Source organism: Mauremys mutica, chromosome 6, assembly GCF_020497125.1.
Source record: "Mauremys mutica isolate MM-2020 ecotype Southern chromosome 6, ASM2049712v1, whole genome shotgun sequence".
In the NCBI taxonomy this organism is placed as follows: domain Eukaryota; kingdom Metazoa; phylum Chordata; order Testudines; family Geoemydidae; genus Mauremys; species Mauremys mutica.
In genome coordinates, this window is record NC_059077.1 from 2,735,395 (window position 1) to 2,762,218 (window position 26,824).

The 26,824-nt window shown below is 64.3% G+C and overlaps 1 protein-coding gene across 6 annotated transcripts in view; it reads right to left on the bottom strand.

Annotated features, from left to right (window-relative positions):
• The window catches only part of IL11RA (interleukin 11 receptor subunit alpha), a 65,434-nt gene that overhangs the window by 22,961 nt on the left and 15,649 nt on the right, over positions 1–26,824 (bottom strand). Inside the window, exon 1 of one of the 6 annotated variants that reach the window (XM_045021131.1) lies at positions 14,199–14,422. The exons of 3 other annotated variants lie outside the window; for them this stretch is intronic. Coding sequence is in view for 1 of the 3 variants with exons in the window: in XM_045021129.1 (XP_044877064.1) it covers positions 19,043–19,057 (15 nt within the window). In the remaining 2 variants the exon portion in view is untranslated. Of the gene's footprint in view, positions 1–10,652; positions 10,699–14,198; positions 14,423–19,042; positions 19,073–26,824 lie in introns of those variants that run through there. 2 more of the 6 variants (XM_045021129.1, XM_045021133.1) reach the window with 2 other exon arrangements.

Here is a 26,824-nt window from a genome sequence, read left to right on the forward strand (position 1 = left end):
GGCGAGAACAGCCCCTGAACCCAGCTCCAGCACTGTGCTAAGGCTCTCGCAGCCAGGATCCCTCCAGCCCCGGCACCGCGCTGAGCAGGACAGAGTGTCCTGCAGAAAATCACACGGCTGGCGCTGCCAGTGCCCGCTGGCCCTCTGGCCTGGCAGGCTGGGCCGGGCTGCTCCGGCCCTGGAGCGCAGCAAGGGCCCTGGGGGGCTCGGCTCGGGCCGGGGTTTACTCGATGCAGTTTATTATTGGCTTGTTTGTTTATCGTCCGCCCAGGCCAGGGTTTTCTTTTTCCACATCCTGCTCGGGATTTATTTGGACAAGCTGTGACCAGCGATGTTTGTATTTCTGTCTCCTCGGGCAGCACCCAGAGTCCTTGCGAGTTACAGATTAAACCTGCCCTGGACGCCGCGCTGCCACTGTCCAATGGCGGGACGCTGGGCAAAATCCAGAGGGCCTGGAAACCGGGGGCTGCTTTAGCAACCTCTGAACTGTAGGAGGCGCCACCAAGCACGTGTGCAGCCGGCTCCGACATTCGTGTGGCGCTGCAGCCCAGCCGGCCTGCTGAGGGTGCCCCAGTACCCTCCCCTCTAGCCCCTGGGTTTTCACTTGCTCTGAACTGCCTAAAGGACTCACCTGCTGGGCTGAAAATCCCCAGGTTTGTGTGTGCCCAGGGGGCAAACGGGCGTGGAAGGTTTGAGCAAACTCAGGCGAGCTGCTACGGAGCCGGAGGAGAACAAAACCCATGTCAAAAACCCACCGCCCCGTTATTAAACCAAACCCAGGTGCCTGGCTGCAACCACAACGGCCGGGCGAGAAGGGACCCGGTCAGCACCGTTAACAGTCTGGATGGTGCGGGGCTGGCAGGCTCCCTGTCCGGCTCTGCAAGGCTCCCCGGAAGCGACAACACGTCCTCCCGGCTCCTAGCAGAGGCACAGCCAAGGGGGCTCCGCGCACTGTCCGAGCACCGGCTCCGCAGCTCCCATTGGCTGGGAATTGTGGCCAATGGGAACTGCAGGAGCAGTGCCTGCGGGTGTGGGCAGTGCGCAGACCCCCCCCCGGCCGCCCCTCCACCTAGCAGCCAAGGGACATGTCACCACTTCCGGGGAGCCCCCTGAGGTAAGCACCACCTGGGGCCCACTCCCCTGTCCCAGGCCTGAGCCCCCTCCTGCACCCAACTCCCTGCCGGACCCCACACCCCAGAGCCACTCCCACACCCCAACTCCCTGACCCAGCCCCCTCCCAGAGCCTGCACCAAATTCCCTCCCGGAGCTCGCATCCTGCACCCCCTCCCGTGTCCTAACCCCCTGCTCCATCCCAGAGCCCCCTCCTGCACCCCTCATCCCTGGCCCCACCCCAGAGCCTGCACCCCCAGCCGGAGCAGGGCCTTGGGGAAGGGCTGGGCAGGGGGCAGGGCTCGGGGTTCGGTTTTGTGCAATCAGAAAGGTGGGATCTTCATTTTGCACAGCTTGGCCGCCCATGTGAGGCGCAGGCCACGGAGATCTGGCAGGAGACGGGGCCTGGCCGAGTGAGAACTGCCCTGGAGAATTCTAGTGCAAACAGCTCTGGATTTGGGTGAATGGCACGCCTGGAAAAACACACTGCAGGCTGCGCGGCCGTGTATTAAAGATGGCGGAGCGGCCATTAGGGGCTGGCTGGCCCCGCTCGCTCTGTTCGTGTATTGACAGGGTGAGAAGTGTTTGCACGTCCAGAAAGGATCGATTTTTCTCTCTGGCTAGGTTCTCAGACTGCCTTGGCCGCTGGACGTTTACCCACACGGACCAGAAAATGCAACACGCGAAAAACCTGGGAAAAGCCAAAAAACTCCACATAAAAAACCCCTTAGATGAGGTTGCTACATGACAACAACAGCCTCCTGTATCAGCTCACACAAACACTCCAGCATTTAACGGCAAAGGCCTGGATGGATGGTTCAGGGCATAGACCTTTGCCTAGGCAGATGATCAACATAAACCCATTATTCCTCCCCGCAGCACCACAATGCACCACAATGCCTATTTCCCCACAACACAACCTCCAGCACGTTAGCCCTTCTGTCACTCGTCTCACAGTACACGTGCAACACAAAATCCTTCGGCAGCCTCCAATGCCGGCTCCACGCGTAAAGAATTCGTCTGTAACTCTTGAGACTGGCACAAGCTTTTCCTGTTAAACCACATGGCCAAACCTAGACACAGCAGTTACCAGACCTCTGCCAAAAACGTTCTAGTGACAACTGACATGTCAACTGGCACCATCCACACAATGAAACCGTTAGATCCTGAAATCAGGATTTAAAACCAACAGAACCAGCCCCTAGGCCAGAGCTAAGGTTGTTGTGTTGTGACAAAATGGGCATTTGTATAGTGGTTACGCACAGGGTGTTTCTTTGGGCATATAACAGAGGATGGCTGGAGCTATTCGTCCTCCTGCTGCCAAATGCCTGGCTTTTGTCAATGATGCAATGGGGCTCTTGCTCAGCGAGCCGAGCTGCTTTGCTTTGGGGAGAGTCTGTGCATGCACACAGAGTACTGATGAAGTTTTCACTCTCTTCTTAATCCCCTTAATCACCTTGCAGGCCAGTTCAGCCGGGGATTTACGCAGCCGAGAGCTCAGAAGCAGTGCCGCGCACTGTAGCTGGGAGATTACCTAACGGAGTGAAACCACAATTGCTGGGTGGTATTGCTGTGGTTACCCGCCTTAGCAAGAGCTCGCTAAAGGTTACGATAAAGAAAACCCTTCAGGTTAACTCCTTGGTGGCCAAAGGCACTCGCAGCTCCCAGGGGACAGAACAGCAGAGGAGCTCAGGGGCCCATTCACCAGACGGCAGCGGGTACAGGGGGCAGCCCCCACAGTGGGGTTTGCCCCATCACTGGCCTGGCCTGCCTCGCTGAGACAGCTAGTTCAGGTCCCCGAGGCAGGCCCAGGCTGGCACTGCTTTGATGGCGCTGGGCTTGTGTGGCAGGAAATATTTTTCATGAGTTTTTGCATATGTCACTGGGTGCCAAGGGCCCTTGGCTTCACCACAAAAGCCACTGAAACTTCCCCAGAACCCCTCCCCTGCGGGCCCACCCCCGGCTGGAGACTTGCCATTTTCAGCACAACACAATGTGTGTGGGGTAGGGGTGCAACCCCCCCCCCACTCTGAACTCAGATACAAGCTACACACAGAACCACAGCAGCATTCAGAGCTTCGAGGCCCAGCTGGGACCATTCGATTGTCTAGTCTGAGCAAGTCGTCACATTTCACCGTGACCCCGGTACTGAGCCCAAACACTTGGGCTTGGCTAAGACCCTCCAGAAAAGCCTCCAGCTGGGTCCAAAGTCAGAAAGCGCTGGGGAATCTGCCCCGCCCCTTGGCAGTCTGTTCCAAGGGTTAGTCACCCCCCCTCCCCCGGTTACACATTTGGGCCTTGTTTCTAATTTGTCTGGTTTCTGCTTCCAGCCGTTGCTTCTTGTCCAGCTGTTCTCTGCTAGACTCGAGCGCCCGTCAGTGCCCGGGAGTTTCCTCTGGTGAAGGCGGGGATGCAGTGAGCGAGTCACATCTCAATCTGCTCACTGATTAACTAGACAGAGGTGAACTCCGCCTGGCTGTATTAACCCGCTTCGCTTTTCACAGGCCCAGCTTACGCAGCGGCCCCGATCGCCCGGTGTGGCTCCCCGGCCTCGTCACTGTTTGCCACTCCGCCACTCTGTGTGCCAGCCGCTCGTCTTACCAGCAGGGGGTTATATTTACTGCCCGATCGGGGCGGGGGGACGGGGGGACGTTGAAAAGCGTCAGGCCTAGGACCGAGCCCGGCGGCATCCCGCCAGGACCCCGTTCGATGAGGATTCCCCCTCCCGTAGCCAGTCCTGAGTCGGTTACCCTGGGCGCTGGTGACACTGCACAGCAAGCGCTCGCTTTCACCGTCCGCGTCTCCGTTCCCGCCTGCCTCCCTGGCTGCGCAGACCATGAGCTCTCTGAGCCAGGGACCGGCTGGGTCTGGGCAGCGCCTGGTGGGACCCGATCGGGGGCGGGGGGGGGCCTCTGGGAAGGCAACATCCCCATGCCAAGCCCCAGACAAATGCTGAACCTGCGGATTCCCGCAGGGAAAGCCCCCAGGACAAGGGCCTGCGGAGGTGACACCGACCCCCACTAGGAGCCAGCCCAGAGCCGAGGGATGACGGAGAGAGGGGAGCCGGGCCTGGGTTGGAGCTGGCTGCTAATCCCCGAGCACAGCCAGCCAGCACAGCGGCCTGGCACCATGGGGTGCCTGCCCTCGCCAGGAGGAGCCCAGAGAGGGCACATGCCTCGTGGGGGGCAGAGAGACGGACGTGGGAAGCCCTGTGCCAGCGTCTGAGCGCGGCGCCCTGCCCTGCTCTCTGCATGCCAGCCGCTGTGCCCGTCGCTGCGGGGGGGGGGCAGCGGCGCTGGAGCGGCTAAGGGCTGGCAAACGCCATGTGGCAGGCAGCCCCGGTGCCAGCGCATACTTCGCAGGGCACGGTTATGAAAGCCTGCAGTGCGGGGCCACATGCCGAGCCGGAGCGGCTCAGAACAGCCAGCTCTCTGTGCCTCTCCCGGCTCCTCTGGCGCGGCCCCGGCGCTGGCAGCTCCCGGCCCGGCCCCAGCAGCGAGGAGGGAGAGGGCTTTGTGCTCAGAGCCCCTGGAGAACCCTGGGGAGGGGCCTTCCCCAAAAGGCACCTGTCCTGGTATCGGCCTGAGGCGCCCGCCATCACCAGAGTTTGCCGGTCTTTGGGACACTGCACAATTCCAGGCCCCCGCAGGGCAAGGGAGCGGGGCCGAGATGGAAGCGAATGCTACACACGACAGCCCCAGCGTAACTCTGCGCAGCGCCCCCGTCAGGCAGCTCCGGGCAGCTGGCGCAGCTCAGAACGACGCTGCCACCCTCAGCGGCAGCGCCCAGCCCAAAGAGGCCTGGCTCAAAGTCACGAGGCCGAGAGCTGCCAGCTCGAAAAGCTCCTGCCCCGCTGCGAGGACAGGAGCCCGGAGCAGCCCCGAGAAAGCGGGACGAGGCAAAACCCTGCCCCTGGCTGTGCCGTGCCTCCACCCCGAGAGCCTGCAGGGCCAGGGCTGAGCCAGGGCTCAGCGCAGACGGAACCGCAGCTCTAAACCCAGCATGGCCCAAGCAGTAACACCCAGCTCCACCGACAGGGCTCGGCCCCGGCCGCTCTCAGGGCGCTTTGCCAGGGAGCTCAGCGCCGGAAGCCTGCAGCCTGGGGGGCACCCAGCACTGCAAAGGGTGAGACACGTCTGAACCCTACGGACGAGCACCCAGGGTCTGCCCACGCAGAGCCTCCCCGCAGAGCAGGGACTGGGCGGAGCGGGCAGGTTCCCCTCCGGGCAAAGACAGTTAACGCCATTAATTACAAATAACTGGCATCAAATGCCACCCGTGGAGCTGCACAAAACTTGGCAGCCACAAATCTACATACAAACGACTTCATCACCTCTATCCGAACGGCCCCCGCGATGCCGATCCCCCGCCCGCCCCATCCACCAGCCACCAAAACATCGGCGAGCAAAGTGAAACCCACAAGCCTTCCCCAGGCAGAAGCACCCCAAAGGAGGAGAAAGTCCCCCCCCCACCCCCGGAGCTCACAAGGGATCCACTGTGGAGTTTAGTGTGGATGGTGCTTAGATACTACGGTGATGGGTGGCAGGATAAAACAAGATAGCTAGATAAGATAGATAGCGGGGGTGGCTGGGGATAGATAGATGGGGTGGATGGGGATGGATAGATAGATAGACAGATAGATAGCGGGGGTGGATGGGGATAGATAGAGGGGGTGGATGGGGATAGATAGATAGATAGATATAGGGAGGGGGTGGATGGGGATGGATAGCGGGGGTGGATGGGGATAGATAGCGGGGGTGGATGGGGATAGATAGATAGATAGATAGATAGATAGATAGATAGATAGATAGATAGATAGAGGGGGTGGCTGGGGATAGATAGATAGATAGCGGGGGTGGCTGGGGATAGATAGATAGATAGATAGATAGATAGATAGATAGATAGATAGAGGGGGTGGCTGGGGATAGATAGATAGATAGCGGGGTGGGGTGGGGATAGATAGATAGCGGGGGTGGCTGGGGATAGATAGATAGATAGATAGATAGATAGATAGATAGCGGGGGTGGATGGGGATAGATAGATAGATAGCGGGGGTGGATGGGGATAGATAGATAGATAGATAGATAGATAGATAGATAGCGGGGGTGGATGGGGATAGATAGATAGATAGAGGGGGTGGCTGGGGATAGATAGATAGATAGATAGATAGCGGGGGTGGCTGGGGATAGATAGATAGATAGATAGAGGGGGTGGCTGGGGATAGATAGATAGATAGATAGAGGGGGTGGATGGGGATAGATAGATAGATAGATAGCGGGGGTGGATGGGGATAGATAGATAGATAGATAGATAGATAGATAGCGGGGGTGGATGGGGATAGATAGATAGATAGAGGGGGTGGCTGGGGATAGATAGATAGATAGCGGGGGTGGATGGGGATAGATAGATAGATAGCGGGGGTGGCTGGGGATAGGTAGATAGATAGATAGATAGATAGATAGATAGATAGATAGATAGATAGATAGCGGGGGTGGCTGGGGATAGATAGATAGCGGGGGTGGCTGGGGATAGACAGACAGACAGACAGACAGAGGCAGCAGAGGAGGGTCTGGCGAGGTGAAGCAGGCCGGATACAGATGCCCCACGTCTAGATTTGCTCCAGCGATGACCTAATCCCCCGCAAAGGGAGTCCCCAGCCCGGCGGCCGCAGAGCCAGGCCTCAGCAGGGGAAACAATGGGACACTTTCTTCCTCCGCTCGGTGGATTCCTCTGCTGCTAATTACAGAGCAAGAGGCGCCGGCTGCCCACGGCCTGGTGCAGCCGGGCGCTCTCCAGGCCATGACCGGCCTCACCCCGGCCCGGCCTTGCCACGGCAGGCGGGGCTGGCTCCCAGCTGAAATGCAGCAGCTGCTCCCAGCCCTCCCCGGGCGTGGGAAGCCGTGCTCGGCGCACACACAATCAGGGTGGTGCCTTGGGAGGGTCGGCGGAGGGGGGTCACCATCTTCCATTGCACGGCGCCAGGGCGACGGCCGGAGCCAGCTGCCCCTCCCATCCCAACACCCTCCATGCAGCTGGAGGCTAGCGCGGGTCCAAGCAGCTTCCTCCCCCCGCCCCCAGGCTGAATCCAGCCAGCCGAGGGGCGGCCTTGGCAGCCCAGCTTGGGCAAGCCGCCAAGCTGCTGGCCGGGGGCGACTCGAGCCTCGAGGCAGCAGCCTGGGCGGTCCCCTGCCCCCCACTGCCCCGTGCCCCTTGCTTGGCTCTGAAGGGAAGGGCTGGGCGTGGACGGGGCCGCCTGGCCCTTGGCGAGTGTCCGCCCTGGCAAAGCCCAGCGTGGCACAGAGCTGTGGCGAGCAGGGGGCTCCTTACCTCTCGCCCTGCTGGCTGATGCAGGCGAAAGCTGGGCTAAGCCGCCAGCAGCAGCCCTGGCCGCCCGCTGCCTGCTCGGATCTGCGCCGGCGGCAGCGACGTGCAGACATCTGCCGGCTGGGCAGCAGGCGCGGGGGGAAACCTGCCAGCAGGGAGCTGGAGAGCACAGACGAGCCCAGGCTGGCTGAGTAACGGGGGTGGGAATTGCCCAAAGCGCCCAGCCTTGGCCTAGCTCAGACGGGGACAAACCACGGCCCGCGGGAGCGTCCTGCTTGGCCCCTGAGCCCCCAGCCGGGAGGCTGCCCCCAGCCCCTCCCCTGCAGCCTCAGCTCGCCGTGCGGGCAGCGCTCTGGGCAGGGTGGGGGCGCGGCCGCCAGGCCTGCCACTCCCAGCGGCACGGCAAAGGGGCCGGGGAGGCTGGATAAGGGGCAGGGACTCCCAGAGGGGCAGTCAGGAGACAGGGAACAGAGGCGGTTGAATGGGGCGGAGGTTCGGGGGGGGGGTCAGGGGATGGGGAACGGGGTGGGGGGTTGGGGTGGAGTCCTGGGGGGGCGGATAGGGGCAGGGGGTCCCAGGAGGGGGCGGTCAGGAGACAGGGAGCAGGGGGGGCTGGATGGGTCGGGGTTCTGAGGGGAGCAGTCGGGGGCGGATAGGGGGCGGGGGGCCAGGCTGTTTGGGGAGGCACAGCCTTCCCTACCCGGCCCTCCTTACAGTTTTGCAACCCCAGTGAGGCCCTTGGGCCTAGCTGCTCCCAGCCAAGCTCCCGGAGCGTCAGCGAGAGCTGAGCTGAGCATGGTCCGGATCAGCGTGGCTCACTCGCGTTTTCTCACAAGCCTCGTAGCGTGGGGCGGTTGTCTTACAGCCCCACCTCCCGGAGTCCTGGGATTCGAGGGGACCCTTGGCTTGCATTAAGCAAAGCAGTGAGTTTCCAGCCCTCCTGTCTGCAGGGAGAAGCTCGGAAACGTGACCCCTACATCCTCGAAGCCCAGAGGACGACTGACCAGACCCCCAAGCAGGTTACTTAAAAAACCCAAAACCTCATGATTTTTCAAGCCAGTCTCGTGATTTCTGGGGAGCCCGACTCATGATTTTGGAAGGTTTGAGGCTGGACACACACCGCCGGTCCCAGCTGATCCCAGGGCAGGCGGGCAGCTGCTAACACGGCCCTCCACAAGAACCGACCCCTTTCAAACGACGCGAGCCCGACTGTCCTGGCTTATTCCCGAATGCCACGCCACACGGCACCCCCTGCAGGCCATCGCGTGCCAGTGCCCGCTGCCACTTGGACACAAGTTAGGGTGTCACCCCCTCGGGAGGCTCCCGCTGGCTGCCAAGCCCGAGGACAGGGGAATGGAACCTAGCATCTCGCTTTCCAGACGGCGTGTCTGTGATTTCCTTGGGCCTATCTAAATGCTGACCTGATCCCCAAGCGCCTCTTGGGGGGCCTGAACCAGCCAGCACCCCAAAACGCCCAGCAGTTATGGGCAGGACCTGCTCCCGGCACATGGCCCCTGGCATGGCCCATCGGCACCCGCTGCCCTGCTCTGCCCATCCACTGCCCAGAATCTCGGCTGGGTTTGCTGCTTGTTTTGTTTCCTGCTGAGGATGATGAAACACGTCGCGTGCACACGCAACACACACACACAAATACACGCACACACACGCGTGCACGCACAGACACACATGCACATGCACGCACACACACAGAGACGCATGCACACACGCAGACACACACATGAACACAGGCGCACACACACACACACACACACACACACTCATTCTGTGCCATGCCCCGCAGTGGCCTGGCAAGGCGACGGCAGGGATTCCTGGGGGAGGCACCAGGGTCGGGCCAACTTTCCACTGAACTGAGTGCTCTGTGCTTGGGGGTTTTTTGCTTCATTTGATGTCGCTCTTCAAAGCGAAAGGGAGAGGCGGGCAGAGATTGGGTGGGAGGGGGGAAGAGACGCTCGGGGACTGGGGTGGGGAGAGAGGCCGCTGCCAACCAGGCCGAGGCGCCATGGGGGCCTCCGAAGCTCCCTGCTGCCACCGCTCCCCGAGGGTGGTCTAGGGCAGACCCAGCGAAGTGGCGGCACAGGGAGCCAAGTGGGCTTGGCAGCTTCTCCCCTGCATGCTTGGCACGGGCCTGCCGCCACCAGGGTCACCCGCCTGCACACGCAGCGTCAGCCACCCTGGGTGCTGGGCGACGTCTCGCCCACGGCGCCCTCGCCATGGCAGAGGGATCCAGGCTGGGCTGGGGGCCAAGTGCCGGGCGACCAGGACCCACGCGCTGACGAGCCTGGATGGGGCCTTCAGCCCTGGGGGGCGTCCTGGGGAAATGCCCCCGGGCACCGTCTGGCTGGGGCTGCAGCGGCAGCCGAGAAGCCAACGGGCTTCCAGCCCGACTGGCTGGTGAGAGCCCGTCTGAGCCAGCCCAGGACACGGGGCTCAAAGCTACTCGCTGCTCAGGACACGGATCAAAGGCTGCGCCTCGCTCGGGGCAACGCAGCCGCTTCTGTCTCCGAGCTGGCCAGGGAAAGCCCCGGGCCCACCCGTCTCTCCACCCCGCACCGCGGGACGAGGGCGCCCGGCCCGAGACGAAGGAGATCAGACAGCCCCAAGCACCTGGAGAATAAGCTAGAACCACATCCTGGGCTTGGCTACCCCGACAGCTGCCAAAGTGCTTCCCAACCCGGGGGCCACCCCTCCACTGACTCCCCCCACGCTCTGCACCGGAGCCGGGGATCTGCCCCTCCGGCCCTGACGCCTAAGGGACGAGCCGTCCCGGCAAGCGAACAGTTCAAACCAAACAGCCTCATGCAGCACTTCACAGGCTGTGGGTCCCAAAGAGAAACAAACCCGCGGGAGGGGTGTCCCTTAAAGAGCCACTGGGGCCCCGAGGCGATGGAGGGCTCGAGACGGGGATCCACCAGCGGGAAGCCTGCGACCCGCAGTGCAGCAGGGGCGCGCACTGTCCTACCCACGCACAGAGCCCGGGCAGCGAGCGCACGTCTTGCTGTGGGTGCACCAGCCTGGGCCTCACCCCACGGAGCTGCGAGGACTCGCACCAGGTCAAACTCCAATTCGCCCTCCCAGCTGCAGAGCTCCGCGGGAGGTGGTTGGGGCTAAACCTGATCCCCACCCAACCCCTCCGTTCTCCTCGGTGCTCCTGGAAAAGACCCCGGCCCAGATCCCCAGCGGGGCCCAGGGAGCCTTACCGCCTCCTGCCTCTCGAGAGGAGGGATGCTCCTTCCGCCGGCCCAGTCCCGGCCAGGATGGAACCTGTGTCGGACTGCGCCCGCCACCCCCCCGCAATACCCCTCTGGCCCAGCAAGCCTCGCGCCCGTCGCTTCCTCCCTGGACACCAACCCCTGATGTCTGGGGGAGGGGGGACAGACTCCTCCCCGCCTCGGCGCTGCCTTTGCATGGCCCGTCTTTAACGCTCCCCCGAGTTACCGGCCGTGGAAGGGAAGCGGTTCCCCCCCGGGAAGATGCCAATTAAATCAAGAAAAACTCTGCAGACGCTGCCCTTGCTCCGAGCGCCACAGCAGAGCCCTGGAGCCACACACGAGCTGGGAGCCCAGGTACGGCCACGTGGCCTGCAGCCACGTGACCCCAGAGCAGCCTGGCGCCCGGCGTGCCCCAGCGCCTGCCCGCCAAGCCAGGGCCAGTTCTGCAGCGGGTGTGAACGTGCTGGAGCTGACAGAGCTGTGCCCATGTGCCCGCTGCAGATCTAGCCCCAGTCGCTCTCCCGCCAAAGCGCAGCGCTTCTCCCAGGACTATCCCCAGCCAACACCCATGCGGATCCGCCAGCCCTGCAGCAGGGTTCTGGCGCGGGGGCTCCCACCGAGGACCAGTCACTTCCTTGCCTGCTTCCGCAGTGGGGTTCTCCTGGGTGCTGGGGCCAGAAGGGACCAAGGCATAACCCAGACCAGGGCATTCGGGCAGCCCCCACCGGCCATGCGGCTGACCCCTCCTGGCCCAGTGGGCCTGGCATGCAGGGCGCAGAACAGATGCAGCAGATCTCAGGTGCAGAGGTGGACCTGGAGCCTGCTGCCGGCTGCCCGTCATTCTGCCGCCAGCTTCGGTCCGTTTCCAGCGGAGTCGCGGGGGCAGAAACCCCAATCCCAAGCTGGTGTCAATCAGCAGAGAGTGGAGCGACACCGAATTACCCAGGCGGCGTGCGTGCGTGTTGCCATGCCCAGAGCAAAGCCCCTTGCCCGTCCCAGCCGTGGGCCATGCCTAGGGACCGGGGAGCCCACGGGGGTTCGGAACGACGGGAAGGCACTAGAACGGCTTCCGTTCGTTTGTCTGTCTGTGTCCCCCAGAGACGGCTCTGAACCCGGCTCTCCGAGAAACTCAACCCCCTCTGTTGCAACAAGCGCAGGGCGAGTCAAGGCGGACAGTCGCCCCTGCCTGGCTTCTGGGATCAGAGCTGCACCCCTCGCTCGGATCAAACAGAGAGAGCGTCTCTGGGGCCCCCAGCTCCCCTCACACTGTAGGGCCCCCGAATGGGCTGAGCCCGGCCGGTGAGGACACCAACACTGCCAGAACGAGAGAGCCCCAAATCCCTTCGTACGGACTCGTGTCTCACTCGTGAAAGCCCCCCCCCATACTTGTCTGCTTGCTGCCACTCCGGAGCACCCCGCCTGCGCCGTACGGCAGGAGCCAGCAGCAATCCCCTGCAATGGTGACATCCAGCGACCCGCAAGCAGGCCGAGTGCCTGGCTCCAGCGTGGCTTGTAACCACCTGCCGAGGGGCACCGCCCAGCTGCCAGCACTGCTGCCCACAGAGCCTGCCCGAGCGCAGAACCGGCCGGAGAAGGACGCCGCTTGGATTGCACATTGTGCCACTCCCCGGTGCGGTGCCCTGGTGACACGAACCAGCAGAGTGCGGTGACTGCACCGGCTGTTCTGGTCTCCCCAGGGAGAGAGCGGGGAGGTGGCAGAGGGGTGCCAGTCCCTCGTCTCCCCAGCCTGGCACACCTGGCAGAGCTCACCCAGTGACTGTCGGCGGAGCACGCCCCAAGCTCCATCAAGCCGTCTGCTACCCCCTGCAGCAATGACACCAGGGCCGGATCCTCAGCTCACGTCTCCACTGGACCTGCTGGAGTGTGGCTGGTTTACACCAGCTAAGGACCTGGCCCCACACGCGATTGGGTCGAGTGGAAAAGCCATGATGGGGACAAGGTTCATACAATCACCATCAGGACAGGACAGGGGCCAGGTTTCCACCTCAGCTACTCCACCAAAGTCAGCTGAGGTACATCGGCATTAAACCAGAGTGACTCCGGATTGGCACCGGGGGCAAGCAGGACGTCCCTCGGCAATCCCCTCTCTGCCTCAGGGCTCCCCCAGAGGCGGGACACTCCCTCGGAGGGACGGGGTGAAAGGGCTGCGTTTGTTGTGAACGCTAGCAAAGGCCTCCATCCGGCCGGCTCCGGGCACGCACAAAAATAGAAGACAATAGACATAAGCAGCCAACAAATGTTAATGCAGACAGATTAACGAGCTCCCAAGGCAGCTGGGGAAATCTGAATGAGCCCGTGGCTGGCCAGACCCACAGCTGGCATAGGGGGGCGCTGGGGTGGCACCAGGAGAGGGCTCGGACGGGAGGCCGAGCAGGAGGCTGGCGAAGGCGTGTGCACAGCCAGACTGGCGTTTACACTGCTGCTGGTCCCCACCCGGCCCCTGCTGCCCCCTTCCCCATCACACTGAGCTGCAGAATGGCTGCTTCCACCTGGGGCACCCTGCCCCCCTCACACTGCACGGGGGTGGGGGGGCAGCCAGCCAGGGACAGAGCATGACCCTCAGTGGCAGAGACAGAGCCCCCGTCCCTCTCACTGGGGCAGGCCACTGAGACAGGGACACTCACCCAGGGGATGGCCGGAGTCACCCCATGGACTCAGCCGGGGCAAACCCGGCATGTCCCCCCCCCACCCCCAGCCAACCCGGTTCCAGTCACTCCGGGGCAAACTCAGAACACCCCTCCCCCAGCCGACCCTGATCCTGTCACACTGGGGCAAACCCACAACAGCGCCCCCTGCCCCGGCCCGACCCTGATCCGGTCACCGCGGGGCAAACCCAGAACACCCCTCCCCCAGCCGACCCTGATCCCGTCACACTGGGGCAAACCCACAACAGCCCCCCCTGCCCAGGCCTGACCCTGATCCGGTCACCGCGGGGCAAACCCAGAACACCCCTCCCCCAGCCGACCCTGATCCCGTCACACTGGGGCAAACCCACAACAGCCCCCCCTGCCCAGGCCTGACCCTGATCCGGTCACCGCGGGGCAAACCCAGAACACCCCTCCCCCAGCCGACCCTGATCCCGTCACACTGGGGCAAACCCGGAACGCCCCCTGCCCCCCCCCGCAGCCAACCCGGTTCTGGTCACTGCGGGGCAAACCCAGAACGCCCCCGCCAGGCCTGACCCTGATCCGGTCACCCCCTGGGGCAAACCCAGAGCAACCCCCCGAGCCTGGCTCTGGTTGCCCTGGGGTAAATCAGCTTTACCCCCCCCGCCCCATCAGCCCCAGGGCGCTCCGGGCAGCCTGGCTGGCAGTGCCGCCTGTGCGGCCCCAGCCCACGAGCACTCGGGTGGCCTGACGTCCCGATACCATCGGACCATCCTGATATTAGGGGCTTTGTCTCATATACACAACTATTCTCCCCCCCCCCCATGCCGCCCACCCCCAGCAGCCTCCTCCGGGCCCAGCCCAAACCAGCCCTGCGCCAGCCTGGCTCCCCGCCCCTCCATCCTACCTTCAGAGCCGGCTGCCTCGGCCTCGGCTCGCCATGCTGGCCCGGCTGCCCCGGCCCCGCGCTCGGCTGCAGAGAGAAGGGGCGATTCTCCCCCCTGCCTGCGGCGGGAGGCTCGACAGCGCACACCAGAAACCCCCCCGGCCCCCCCGGCCCCGCTGCAGGGAACCGGAGCCTCTCGCTTCCCAGCGGTAACCTGAGGCGCTGGCAGAGCTGCACACCAGGGCACTGAGCGCGGCCGGCAGCCAAGCCCGGAGTCGCTGCCAGCTGGGAATAGTTTTTATTCCAAACAAAAAAAAAACAACCCTTCTTCCCGCCCCCTCCCCCGCCCCCCTCCCGCCCAGGCCGCCCGCCCCTCGGCCCCCAGCCACGCCGACCGCACGCTCCAGAAATTCCTAAAAATAATCTCCCGGCAAAGTAACAGCTCAGCAGCTGGGGGAGCGGGGCGATTTCAGTACCCAGCAGCCGCAGGTCCAGCAGTACCCAGCAGAGCTGGTCCAGCAGTGAGCCCCCTCTCGCTCCCCACGGGATAAACACGCGTGGCACCGCCCGCTGGGACCGGCCGGGAGCCGGGCGTGGGACGGGCCCCTCCCCTCATTAACCTCTGGGACCCCGGACAGACGCTCCTCCAGCCCCCCTGCAGGGAGGGGGAGGGGAATGTCCCACCACCAGAAGGGAGAGATGCAGGCCTGGGAACCCCTACAAGAGACGGCTCCAAAATGGATCTGAACCAGGCCCCCAAACCCTGCCGGGAGGGGGTGTCAGTAGCGGGCCTGGCCATCGTCAGCCCTCAGTATATGAAGCGTTTGCCAGGCCGGGTGCAGACGGGCCTGGGGATGAGGGTAGCGGCGCTGCCGGAGGCTGAGAGCGGGCGCTGCCCGGGCATGGCAAAGTGGCCTGCCTCACGACAGCCACGGGAAGGCTGGTGAGTGCCCGGACCAGCCCTGGAGCCGTGATGGGGCTCACGACCCAGCCAGCAGCGTCCGCAGCCCGAGCAGGGTACCAGGGCAGGACGAATCCCAAGCCGCACAACGTCCCTGTGCCCAGCGCGTGCCAGCCACTGGTTCGCACCTACGCCAATTCCTCAGCCCCCACTTAGCTGCCTCCTTCGGAGCCATGAGCCCTAAATAAATCCCACTACAAACCCACCTTCCACTTTGCCCCGGTGGCATGCCCGGGACCCAGAAGCAGGGGATGCCCTCTGTCCCTCGCCTGCCCGCTGCCGTGCCTTGCCCCCAGCCAGCCCCGCGGCACTGCCCCCACCAGCGGGAGCCGTGCTCCGGCCCGGGAAGCTTTCTGGCAAACGGCCTCCGCTCCCTTCCAAGCACGAAGGCTCCCGGGTCAGCCAAACGCTGCAGCGAGGTGGCTCCAACCCAAACAGCCGCCGTTCCTGCTGGCCTCCGGCGCTGGGGCACAGGGGAGCCTGCAGCCGGCCATGTGCCGTCCCTCCCTTTCAAAACAAAGCCCCTTTGGGCACCCGCGGGGCCAGGTGAAATACACCCCTCCCCCCCCAAACACACGGGGTCTCTGGGGGCTGCTGGGGACCAACCCTGCCAGCTCCTTGGCGCTGCAGCAACCTGGGCCGGTCATCAGGCAGAGGTGGAAGGACCCAGGGCTGCAGCACCCGCCCCATCCCCAAACCCCTCCCGGGGCCGGACGCAGCGCAGTGGCTAGACAGATGCCGAGCACCCTTGTCCCCTGCTGAAGTCCAGGGGCTTGGGGGCTGGCCAGCCTGCAGGAGGGTGGCCGGGGTGGGCAGTGTCACAGAAGGGATGGGGGGACAAAGGGGTCCTCGCTGCTCAGCCCAGCCCCACCCGGGATGCAGGGCCAGTGCCCCCTGGGACGCAAGAGCCCGGGGCAGGGTGGGGAGGGACCACGTCTGCAGCGCTGAGACCAGGCGCCCGAGACGGTGCCTCCCCCATGGCCTTCAGCACCGGCCCGGTCCCAGGGAACCGCACCTGCCCCGCCACTCAGCTCTCTCCCTCCAAGCCGCCCGGGCAACCGCCTTGCGGAGCTCGCAGCGCCCGCGCCAGGAGCCAGCCGTGGGCAGATGCTGCCTGTGGCCGCCTGCCATGATCACAATGTCAGCCAGAGGGAGAGGCAGGAGGGCACCCCGGGTGGACGTAGGGCCCGATCCGGCAGGCGCCCCCAGTGACCTCAATGGGGGCAGGTTCACTCTTCTGTCCCCACATGCCAGCAGCCTGGGGCTGGCCAGATCCCCTACTGAGCTGCTTCTGCCCGTGGCCAGAGGCTTGAGGGCGGGCGCAGCTGGCAGGGCACCTGGGGCAACCTCCGAACTGTCAATGGCCACTCCCTGAGCTAGGAATCAGTCAGAGGAGTCGGGCACCGACAGCGGCAGGCTCTGCTGGCCCTGGGCACAGGGCCCTGCCTCCAGCCCTGCCCCGCCCTGGTCTCCATCAGCCTGGCAGCACCGTGCAGCCCCTCGGGGGTCCCTTGACTTAATCTCTCTTCGGTGACTTTACCGGCATGACAAAGAAGGGGGGTGATGGCTGACAGAGTTAATCCACCCGCACCACTTCCTTGCAGGACGCCTCCCTCTCAGCAGAGTCCCTGACCAAGCCATGCAGCCGTGGAGCGAGGCACAGGAAGGTGTGATGGGAAGCAGGTGCCCCGAACCCGGGGCTCAAGAATCACCCTGCACCCGGGGGGTTCTCGGTCAGAAAAGCTCCAACAGGTCCCCATCCTGTCGCAAACGCAGCTGCGGCCAAATCCACACCCTTCCACAAACAGAAACCAAGGCCTGCGTCCCATTGCTGTCTGCCGGGCTGGAGTAGCCGTGTTGGCCCCAGGATATCGGAGAGACAAGGGGGCTGAGGTGAGATCTTTCATCCCCAGACAAGCTGTCGTGCACCACAGAGCTCTTCTTCGGCGCTGGGACCCGCGGGAAGGTACGTGCAAGGGGGAACGGACCGCTCAGCGGACGTCGCTCACCCGCATTGCAAGAGACATTCGAGGGGCAGTGGCCAGCGGACAGCTCAATTCCCAGAGCTGAGGAGGAGCTCTGCGTACCCCCGAAAGCTTTTCTCTCCCCAACACAGGTTGGTCCAATCAAAGGTTTTCTCTCCCCCCCCTGGTCTCTACCGTCCCCTTGCCACATGTGCAGACTGGAACATTCCCGGTGCTCGTTGTGAACGGGCTGATTTTACACGACGGCGCATCTCAGAACGGGGCGTAACCACAACGGGTTAAAAAGGAAACATTTCCATCAACCAAAACTTGTTTTTAAATTTCCCTTTGGAAAATGTCGACGTTTTCACGTTTCGCTCCAGTTCAAAATGAAGCCGAGTTTCAAAATCTCCAAATCCTCCACGCAACGGAATTCCTGGTCTCTGCCCAGCGCTAGCTTTGGACAACAAAAATCATGGCCCCTATGCTGTGCACAACAGGCACAATTGCTACAGAAACCTCCTCACACACGAGGGCAGCGGGGCTGGAAACCTGCTCCGAGTCTCATCAGCTGCAGGAACAAGGGCTCCTAACACTTGAGCTAAAGGAGCCTATCCGTAGCTAGCAGCAGTAGTAGCTCCTTTATCTTCCACTGGTGTCTCACACACACTCTGACCCCCATCAGCTGCAGCCGATTGCAATGGTGTGTAGCTGCACAAACGCTGCAGGAAGAACGCAGGCATTTTGTAGCTCCAGCCCCCCTCGAGCCCAAGTGTCTCTGGCTTCCCCGTGGGAGCTGCAGGCTCCAGTCTGAGAATGTCCCCAGGCCGTCAGACAGGCTGGGCAAGGGCAGAACCACCTTCTGGTTTGAAAGTTGTACCGCGTGTTAACGTCCAGCCAGCAGGACGAGGGAACCTGGCCCCACGTGAGGGTGCATGCGCCGTACTCCGCAGAGGGCACAGCCGGCGCAGGAGCTGACATGCACGTGATGGGGCAGGAGACACTCGCCCAGGAGGGGGCAGCACCGCATGGGCCAGCTGTGGCCCCAGTCCTGCAATCAGACCTTCGGGAGCAGAGCTGCTCGGTTACCCCTGAGCCCGGGTTACGTTCCCTGGCTCTTCGCTCCCGGCAGGGGCAGGATGGGCAGCTTGGCAGGCGGTGCTCCCGGGGTTCCTGCCAAATCCCACAGACCCAGGGGGGTCCGGGAGTTGATCTGCAGAGCGCCCTGATCCACAGCCAACACCTCAGACACTGATTCAAGCCGGGCCAGGCCGCACTCTCTGCAGGTTCACTATCCTCCACCCCCAACGTGTGGGGAGAGTATCGGGCAGCAGACAAGGCTCCCTCGTTGCCCCAGGCCGAGGAGCAGAGACATAGCCACTCCCCCAGAGGCTGCCACAGCTTGCACGGTGCTTCCCCCTTCCTCGGGCCTCCAAGGGGTTCGCAAACGCGAGTGCAGCTAGTCAGCCCTCACTCTGCCAGCAGGGTCGGGGAACTATGCTCAGGACACAGATGGGGAAACCGAGGCACGGGGCGACTAAGTGACTTGCCCACAGTGAGCCACCGACTGAGGTGGCCATTGCTCATTAAGAAGAAGAAATGACTCGCTGAGCCCCAAATGTGCTCTGTGCTGGAAGGGACATGGCAGGAGATTAGGCAGGGACCCTGCCCCAGTGAGCTCAGCCTCAGTGAGCGTTTGGTGATGGAAAGCAGGCCTCCGGCTCCCTGGCCCGGCCCATTACACAGCCCCCTTTCCTGCCTAGGTGGGGCGGAGGCTTTGCCGGGCCCAGATTCCTGTTGGGCTGCAAGGGGCCCCATTTTCAATAGCAGTTCCCCACCCTAGACGTGCGCTCAGCCGGACGAGCCTAGAAACCCCCAGCTGGCTGGAGAACGGAGGTACCTAGTACCTGCGTGCAGACAGCAGGAGAATTGCCCCTTACGCCCGAGTGAGACATTCCAGCCGCTCTCGCTCCGAGCCCTGCGACAGCCTGGGGGCCGGATCAGGGCGAGGCCGTGGCTCTGTTCTCAGCTCGGGGTGTCGGCTCTGCCCCGTCTCCGGAACGACCCCCACACGACCACCGTCCTGGCACGTGCCCAGACGCAGCCCCGGCCTCTCACCTCCTCACACAGACGGCCCTTCATGGGACGCACACAGCTGCTGCGGCGCCGGGAGCACCCCCCCATCGGCAAGGCCGGCCCCCACCCCGGCCCCTCTAAAAGAGGCCAGATGCCGAGCTGGTGTTCGGGAAGGGGGAGCCTGCGGATGCAGATTGTAAAGCAAACCTCCCTCAGGTGCATTTGCCTTGGCCGCCGCTCAAGCCAAGCCAATTAGGCTACAGAAAACAGCTATTAAAAACCAAGGAGAAAAATAACGTTCCCCCCGCTGGGCCCCGGGGCTGGGCCGAAGGTCCTTGTCAGGCTGAGCCCTGGCACGACCGGGCCCGGCTGGCAGTGGCGTGAGGGGCCATGAAAGGGCAGCCTTGTTGCGGAGCGAGTCCTGCGGCACTTCCATCTCCCAGCATGCCCGGCACCTGGGCTGGGGGGCGTGGGCTGGGAGGACAATAGAGACCCCCCTCCCTGTCCCCCAACTCCCCCCGCCCCCCAAAACTGCTGGGAGCCGGAGGCACTCAGCTCGGGGGGTGGGGGGAACCCGGCCCCAGGTGCATGTCACTGGGGAGGGGAGGTGGGAACAGGGGCGGGGAAGGAAGGAGCCCATTCACACCTGCAGACGTGAGACCGCCCCGCCACAGGGGGATTGCTCCCATCCCGTCCCGTCCCGCCCCGTCCCCGCCCGCCGGCACGGCTCGGGCAGAACCCAACCACGGCACACAGCAAACGGAGTAAAAGCCGGCGGACGGCTCCTTCCCGAAATGTAGCTGTAAAGGGGTGTGACGGAGTGGGGGGTTCTCTTGGGTTCCCAGTGGGTGCAGGCAGGGGGGTGGGACTCAGTGTCCCCGGGTGTTACTGGTTTCACGAGGGGAGGCGAGAGGGAGTTTGTTGTTACACAGGCCCAGCGACAGAACGTGGGATCCCAGCCGATGGCCTGGAGGCTGGAGACCCCAGCGACTGGGGACCTGGGGACCGGGAGGCCCCGCTCGGGAGTCGCAGCTGGTTCTGCCCAGTGGGGGACAATGGGCTGCGGGGAGAGGACCCCGGTGACCGGACCAGCCGGGTCCAGCCACAGGGGCCAGAGGACAGAAAAGGGGAGAGGGGGCCCAGGCGACCGTGTTTCCCTGGAGAGAAGCCAATGGATGGGGGGAGGGGGGCTTGGGGCGGGGGATATCGGAGGCCCAGCTGGGAAGCAGGGGGGGCTCGGGGCTGGAGAGGGGGAGCAGGCAGAGCCCCCCTGGCTGCAGGGGGACTGGGATGTGCTGGGCTGAGGGAGGCCAGGCCTGAGGCCCTGAGAGTTTCCTGTGCTGGGTTCAACCCCCAATAAACCCTCCTGTGTTACGCTGGCTGAGAGTCGCTCTGGGCTAGAGAACAGGGGGCATCAACCCCTTTGGGGGTGAGGAGGCCCGGGGGGTCCAGAGCCTGTGAACTCCCTGGGGGGGGCCCACGGCACAGACAGACGTGCTGAGGCTCAGAGAGGTGCGGCTCCAGGAGTTGGAGGGGCCTGACCCCGGGAGAGAGCGGCCCCCCGGGAAGGGCTGTCGCACTGAAGGGGGTTCCCCCCAGGGACCGCACGGGGCCACGAGTGGGCACGATCTGTGAGTCCGTGACAAGGGGGACCCTTCATCCAGCGGGTCTGTTTCCAGTGGGGTCCCGGCAGACAACATCAAATCCTCCCGGATACCGTTTACAGCTGAGCCGCAGGTGAGGGAGGGGCGACTACCGAAGGGGGCAGGTTACGGATACCAAGCGGCCTGGTCACTTGGTAAGCAACAAAATACGCATTTGAATACAGCTAAACGTAAATGTTCATACACCCGGGAACCAGGAATGCAGGCCAGACCCAGAGAAGGCTCCAGGGCGATTATCGATAAGAACCTACATGGGAGCGAGAAAGGGCTCGTGAGTCCAGCAGAGGAAGGTCTAACACGACCCAAGGGCTGGAAGCTGAAGCCAGACAAATCCAGGCACATTGTTAAGGAGGGTCATTAACCACTGGAACAATGTACCGAGGGGTTCTCCATCCCTGACCATTGTGAACTCCCGGGCGGCTGTTTTGTGATGAGATCTGCTCTGGGGAGTCCTGGGGGAAGGTCTCTGGCCCACGTTCTCCAGCAAGTCAGATTCAATGGTCACACTGGCCCCTTCTGGCCATGGACTTGACGACTCTATGAGCCTGGCGCGGACGCACACAGACACTCTCCCTCGCGCCGCACGCCGGGAGGAGACGGCGGCCGGGGACTCTCGCTGGCTGAGCACAGGCTGAATCGCCCCCTCCCAACCCAGGCCTGGCCAGGAGCAGAAAGTGAAAAGGCCTCTCCCCTCCTGGGGTGCAGGCTGGGTCACCAGGAGAGGCAGCTGGAATAGCCCCACTCAGGGGCCACCAGTGTGGCCAGCTGGAGCAGGATCGCCCTGCCCCCCCCCCGAAACCTGGGGGTCCACAGGCCGCCGCTGGATGCCCCGTGCTGATGCAGCAGGAGGAACAAGCCACGTCCTGCAGGCAACACCCCATTGCTAGTAAAGCCGTGCAGCTGGGAGCACAGGCTGCGGCCAGCCGAGCCCAGGGGGGTCACCTCGAAGGGGTAGGAGTAGCAGATCCTTTGTCTTGTCCCTGAGCCCAGCCACGAGAGGGCAGTCGCACTCCCCCGGCAGGGCAGGGAGGCAATGCACCCCCCCCCCGCCAGGGCTCTCCAAGCAGAGATGGGCCTTATGCCCCCGCCCTGCTTACATGGGAGGGGCTGATTCCCTGCTGCCGAGCTCCTAAAACCTCCTCACCTCAGGGACACCTGAAGAGAAATGGGGGTGGGGGTTGCCGCTGGCAGCGTAATCTGGGCAGCCAGCTCGGGCACTGCTAATATCTATGGGTTCAGGACAGCCCAGGGCTCTCAGGGCACCGTACAGAGAGCAGAGAACCCGCCCAGCCCCCCCGGGAAGTCAGGCGTCATCTCCCTCCTCTGACAACAGAGGGAACGGAGATGATTTGCCCAAAGTCATATAGAGAGTCAGTGGCACAGGTACAAATAGAACCCAGGAGTCCTGGCTCCCTGCTCTAACCACTGCACTACACTCCCCTCCCAGAGGTGGGACTAGATCCCAGGAGTCCTGGCTCCCAGCCCCTCTGCTCTGACCTCTAGGCCCAGACACACAGTAAGCGGCTGGCTCCTTCCCCCCAGCCCCTCCGATCCTTGCCCTGGCAGCGGCCGTGCCCGGGGAGTGGCCAGAACCCAGCTTCCCCAGCTCAGCGTCCTGCTGACAAAGGCAGAGGGTGGAAAGGGAGCCGCTTTCAGCTCAGCCTTTGCCAGCTCCGTGTTGTGCTTGGCCCCGGGTTTGGGTCTCGCCCGCATTCGGGTCTCTCAGGGAGCAACGCAGCCAGCCAGCCGGGCGCTGCCAGCCGGGAGGCCAAGTGCAGGGATCCGGGGGAGGAGCGTGGACCCCAACCACAGCCAGCACGGGGGGTAACGCAAAACAGTGACAGGCGGGTGCGACCCCAGGGCGGTCGGTGACATTACACCAGGGCTGACCGAGGCGCTCTGTGCCGTGGGCTCTCCACACCCTCCCGCAGGCAGGCAGCCAGCGAGGAGCGTCACACGTGTTCGCCACGGGCAGGGACGCCCCACGCACCCCTCCCCGGGAGGCTGGGCCCGTGGGGGCACAGAGAAGGGGGGGCCTCCAGGCAAACACCAGGCAGTGCAGGGAGTCCAGGGCAGACTCCTGGGGACGCTCCGGTTTTGGGATAAGGGATCCGTGGCAGGAGGGCCGAACCCTGCCCCTAGCCCAGGTTCAACCACCGGGGCATCCGCAAGAGCTGAACTGCATCACTTTGAAGAGTCGTCTTAAGTAAAGTTCCCCCCCCGTGTGTCCTCTCTCCCTCCCCGTCCTCCCCCCATTCCCTTAGCTAGCTCCGCCCCGCCCCCTCCAGCCCAGGTGTCTGGACACAGCTGGGACTTGGCACCACGGCGGGCGCGGAGCCAGGGAGAACAAGCCGCCAGTGTTCGGCGGGCGTTTAACCTGAGCGTGGAGCAGAGGGCTGGGCTCCAGGAGAGTGCACTGCACAGCGCGACTTGCCAGCTGGCTAATGGTACAAACCCAAACCACACCGGCCCCGCCCCCGCCCCCCTCCCTCCATCGCTCGCTCTCCCCCACCTCCGGGCTGGGCACGGGGTGGAGGTGCGGGAAGGGCTGCAGGCTCTGGCTCGGGGCCAGGGGGTTCAGAGTGTAGGAAGTGGCTCCGGGAGGCTGAGCCTGGGACAGGGGGGTGGGGTGCAGGGTGCGGGCTCTGGGCTGGGGCAGGGGTTTGGGGTACGGGAGGGGGCAGCACTTACCTCCAGCAGCTCCCCAAAGTGACAGGCTCACCTTTCTAGCAGCGACTCCGGGGGAGGGCACCAGGGGGTCTCCACATGCTCCCCTGTCCACAGGAACCGCCCCCACAGCTCCCATTGGCCGCAGTTCCCAGCCAATGGGAGCTGCAGAGCTGGTGCTCGGGGCAGGGGCAGCACACGGAGATCCCCTGCCCCGCCCCCAGGGACCACAGGGACGGAGCCGGCTGCTTCCAGGAGCGGCCCAGGGCCAGGGCAGGCGGGAAGCCGCCTTAGTCCTGCTGCGCTGCCCAAATCTCCCTTTGGCTTCAGCAGGCTCTGGGAGACAGGGCCTGATTCTGGGAGAGGGTCCAGCCTCCCGGGGAGGGGTGTGTGGGTGTCCCTGCCCCAGGGGTCCGGAGAGCTAGCAGAGGGTGGCCAGGGGGGACGAGGGGCTAGGGGGGCCAGGTGCCCAGGTTTCAACAGGAAAGTCCTGTCGCAAAGGGGACGGGCAGTGTCCAGTCAGATCTACTGACCGGACACCCAATGCCTGGTTGCTTTGGGCGGGGGAGGACGGGAGGTGTCGGGTCATCACCCGCGCCAGCCCCTGCTCAGCCGGGGCCACCTCCCACCTGCGTCGGGCGGCTGCAGGGTGACCAGATGTCCCCATTTTATAGGGACAGCCCTGAGTTTGGGGCATTTTCCTATATAGGCTCCCATTACCCCCCATCGCCTGTCCCGATTTTTCACACTTGCTGTCTGGTCACCCTGGGCGGCTGCAGCTCCCAGCCCCGGCTCCGCAGGCGAGTCCCTCCTGACTCGGGGGGGGGGGGGGGGTGGGGGAAGGGAACTGGATGGGGTCAGGCCTCGGGGGTGGGGCAGGGGAGGTTCCTGCTGGATTGTCTGGCTTTTAAATATTACCAAGCTGGCCCCCTCCGAGGGGCCCCGGATTTTTAGCCTCTTGCTAGCCCAGGGGCCGGCTAGTGGCCAGAGCCCAGCACCACCGGCTGGGGCAGCACGTCCGTCCCGCGGGGCTGAGCGAAACCAGCACCGAGAGCGCGGAGCTGCGGCCCGGCTGGGGCTTCGTCCGGACCGGCCGGCCGGCCCCCCTCCCTCCCTCGGAGCCCTGAACTCCCCCAGGCCTCACTTTTTTGCAGCCCCCCCCCCCCCCAGCCCTGCCTGGCCCCCCCGCTGGGAGCAGCCGCGGGTCCCTCAGCGCAGTCCCTGCCCTTTCCTGCTTGGCAAGCGGCGCCTGAGGCACAGGCCGGGGGCCCGGCTGGCACCTCCCCTTCCCACTGAATGGGGGAGCCTGGGCTCCTGGCCCCCGGCTAGGCCTGGGATGGAGGCATGGCTGGATGGGAGCCAGAGGGTCCCGGGTGGGAGAACAGAGGCCCGAGCCTGCGGAACTGGGACAGGCGCCAGGGTGAGCCCCCCGGGGCCTCTTCCAACAGCGCCCGTGGGACGGTGCTGCCCCCTCCACGCTCCCTTGGCTCTCTGGTGCCCCGGGTGCCCCCCTCACCCCCACGCCACAGGTGGGCACCTCCCCCTCCGCTCCTAGGCTGGCTCCGGTGCCTTCTTCAGAGAGGGGCTCCCTGCCCCCACACTCTAGCACCAGCCTTCGGGGAGGGGGGAGACCACAGACTGGGGCCCCCCAGCTCGCAGCGCCGGGACCCTGTCCCCCTTTGCACCCGGCGGCCCAGACCGCGTCTGCGTTAGCAGCTCAGGCGGGAGGATTAACTCTCTGCCAGCGAGCGGGTGGCCCCTGGGGCTAGCGGGGTCCTGCCACTGGCTGCACTCCCCGGGCGGGTGAAGTCACGTCTGGGCAAGGCTCTGAGCCCCCTGCTCCTAGCCCGGAGACTGCCTCCCTGCCCACCCCACGCGCCCAGCTCCTGGAGGGCAGTGTGCCAGGGCCCATGCCGGGTGGAAGTCAGCAGGAGGCCAGCCTGGGCACCCCCAAAACCTTCACCAAGGGGGCATGGTAGCCTGACTCCCTCCGAGCCCTGGGCTGTGCTGGCGGGGGGGACCTCACCCCACAAGCTAAGGGGGGAGGGTGCTTCGTGCCCAGGTGCTGGGCGCTCAGGAGCACCCCCTGCCAGCTTCCCTAGCAGAGCTGGGGGCTGCAGGGGAATCTCGCAGGCTGCAGCTGGGGGTCCCCCAAACACTCCCCCTTTCTCCCTCCCCCTCTGCCCTGCCTTTCTCCGTCTCCGCACCCCCACTCTGCTCGCTCCCTGGAGCCTGCCGGGGGACGCAGCGAGGGGCTTGCTTTGCAGGGCCATGCAGCATGCGAGGTGGGGTGCGTGCAAAGGGCAGACCGGGGGGGGGGGCTTCCTGGCCTGACAGGAACCGTGCAGGGCTGATGATGGATTCCTGTGCGAGCGGAAGCTGCCAGGGAGGCCGCGCCCCAGCGCACGCTCGTAAATCTCTGAGCACCAGCGAGCAGAGACCTCTGGCCGCCTCGTGACCTCTCTGGAGCAGCGCAGCCCCAGGGGAGCGCAGGGAGCTGCTAATGCCCTGCTCTGCTGTTCCCTGCAAGGGGAAGCGACTCCGGCTCACATCCCGGGGGTGGGGAGGGGACCAAGGGATGGCAAGTCTGGAGGCCTGGCCTCTATTTGTGGGTCTGCCCCACCTCCCGTCAGCTCAGTGCCTCAGTTTCCCCCGTGTGAAATGGATACGCAACCTGCTGGGCGAAGCACTGTGCGACCGAGGGCTGGCGAGATGTAAAGAATCATAATCACGGCTCCCCCGGGGCCCTCTGTGCAGCCTCCAACCTGAGCCGTGGAAACACAGCAAAGGCGGGTGGAGCAATCGTGGATTTTCTCATCGGCTCTTCTGAGGGGGGCCCCAGCCACTTGGACCCAGGAGGCTGCACCGTGGCCTCCATGTCTCCACCCTGCGGGTCACCCTGGCCCTAACCCCCCCTCTCTGCGCTGGATTTGTGTGTCACTAAATGCCAAGCCCTCAGAGCCGACCCACTGCACACGGAGGGGGGGACACACAACTCGAAGGGCCAATGGTCGATTGGGAACGGCACGTGCACAAACACATGTGTGCTCACACCCCCGGGCACAGCTACCACCACTGCACCTGCTCCAGGGCACGTTGGACGGCAAAGCCTTCGTATGCACACGCAGCCATAGTCAAGGCTGTGCACGCTGCACGACCTAGCCCAGGGGGAATCTGGCCCTGGGCTCTGTAGACCAGGGTAGGCAAGCTATGGTGCGGGTGCCGAAGGCGGCACGCGAGCTGATTTTCAGTGGCATTCACACTGCCCGGGTCCTGGCCACCGGTCCGGGGGGCTCTGCCTTTTAATTTAATTTT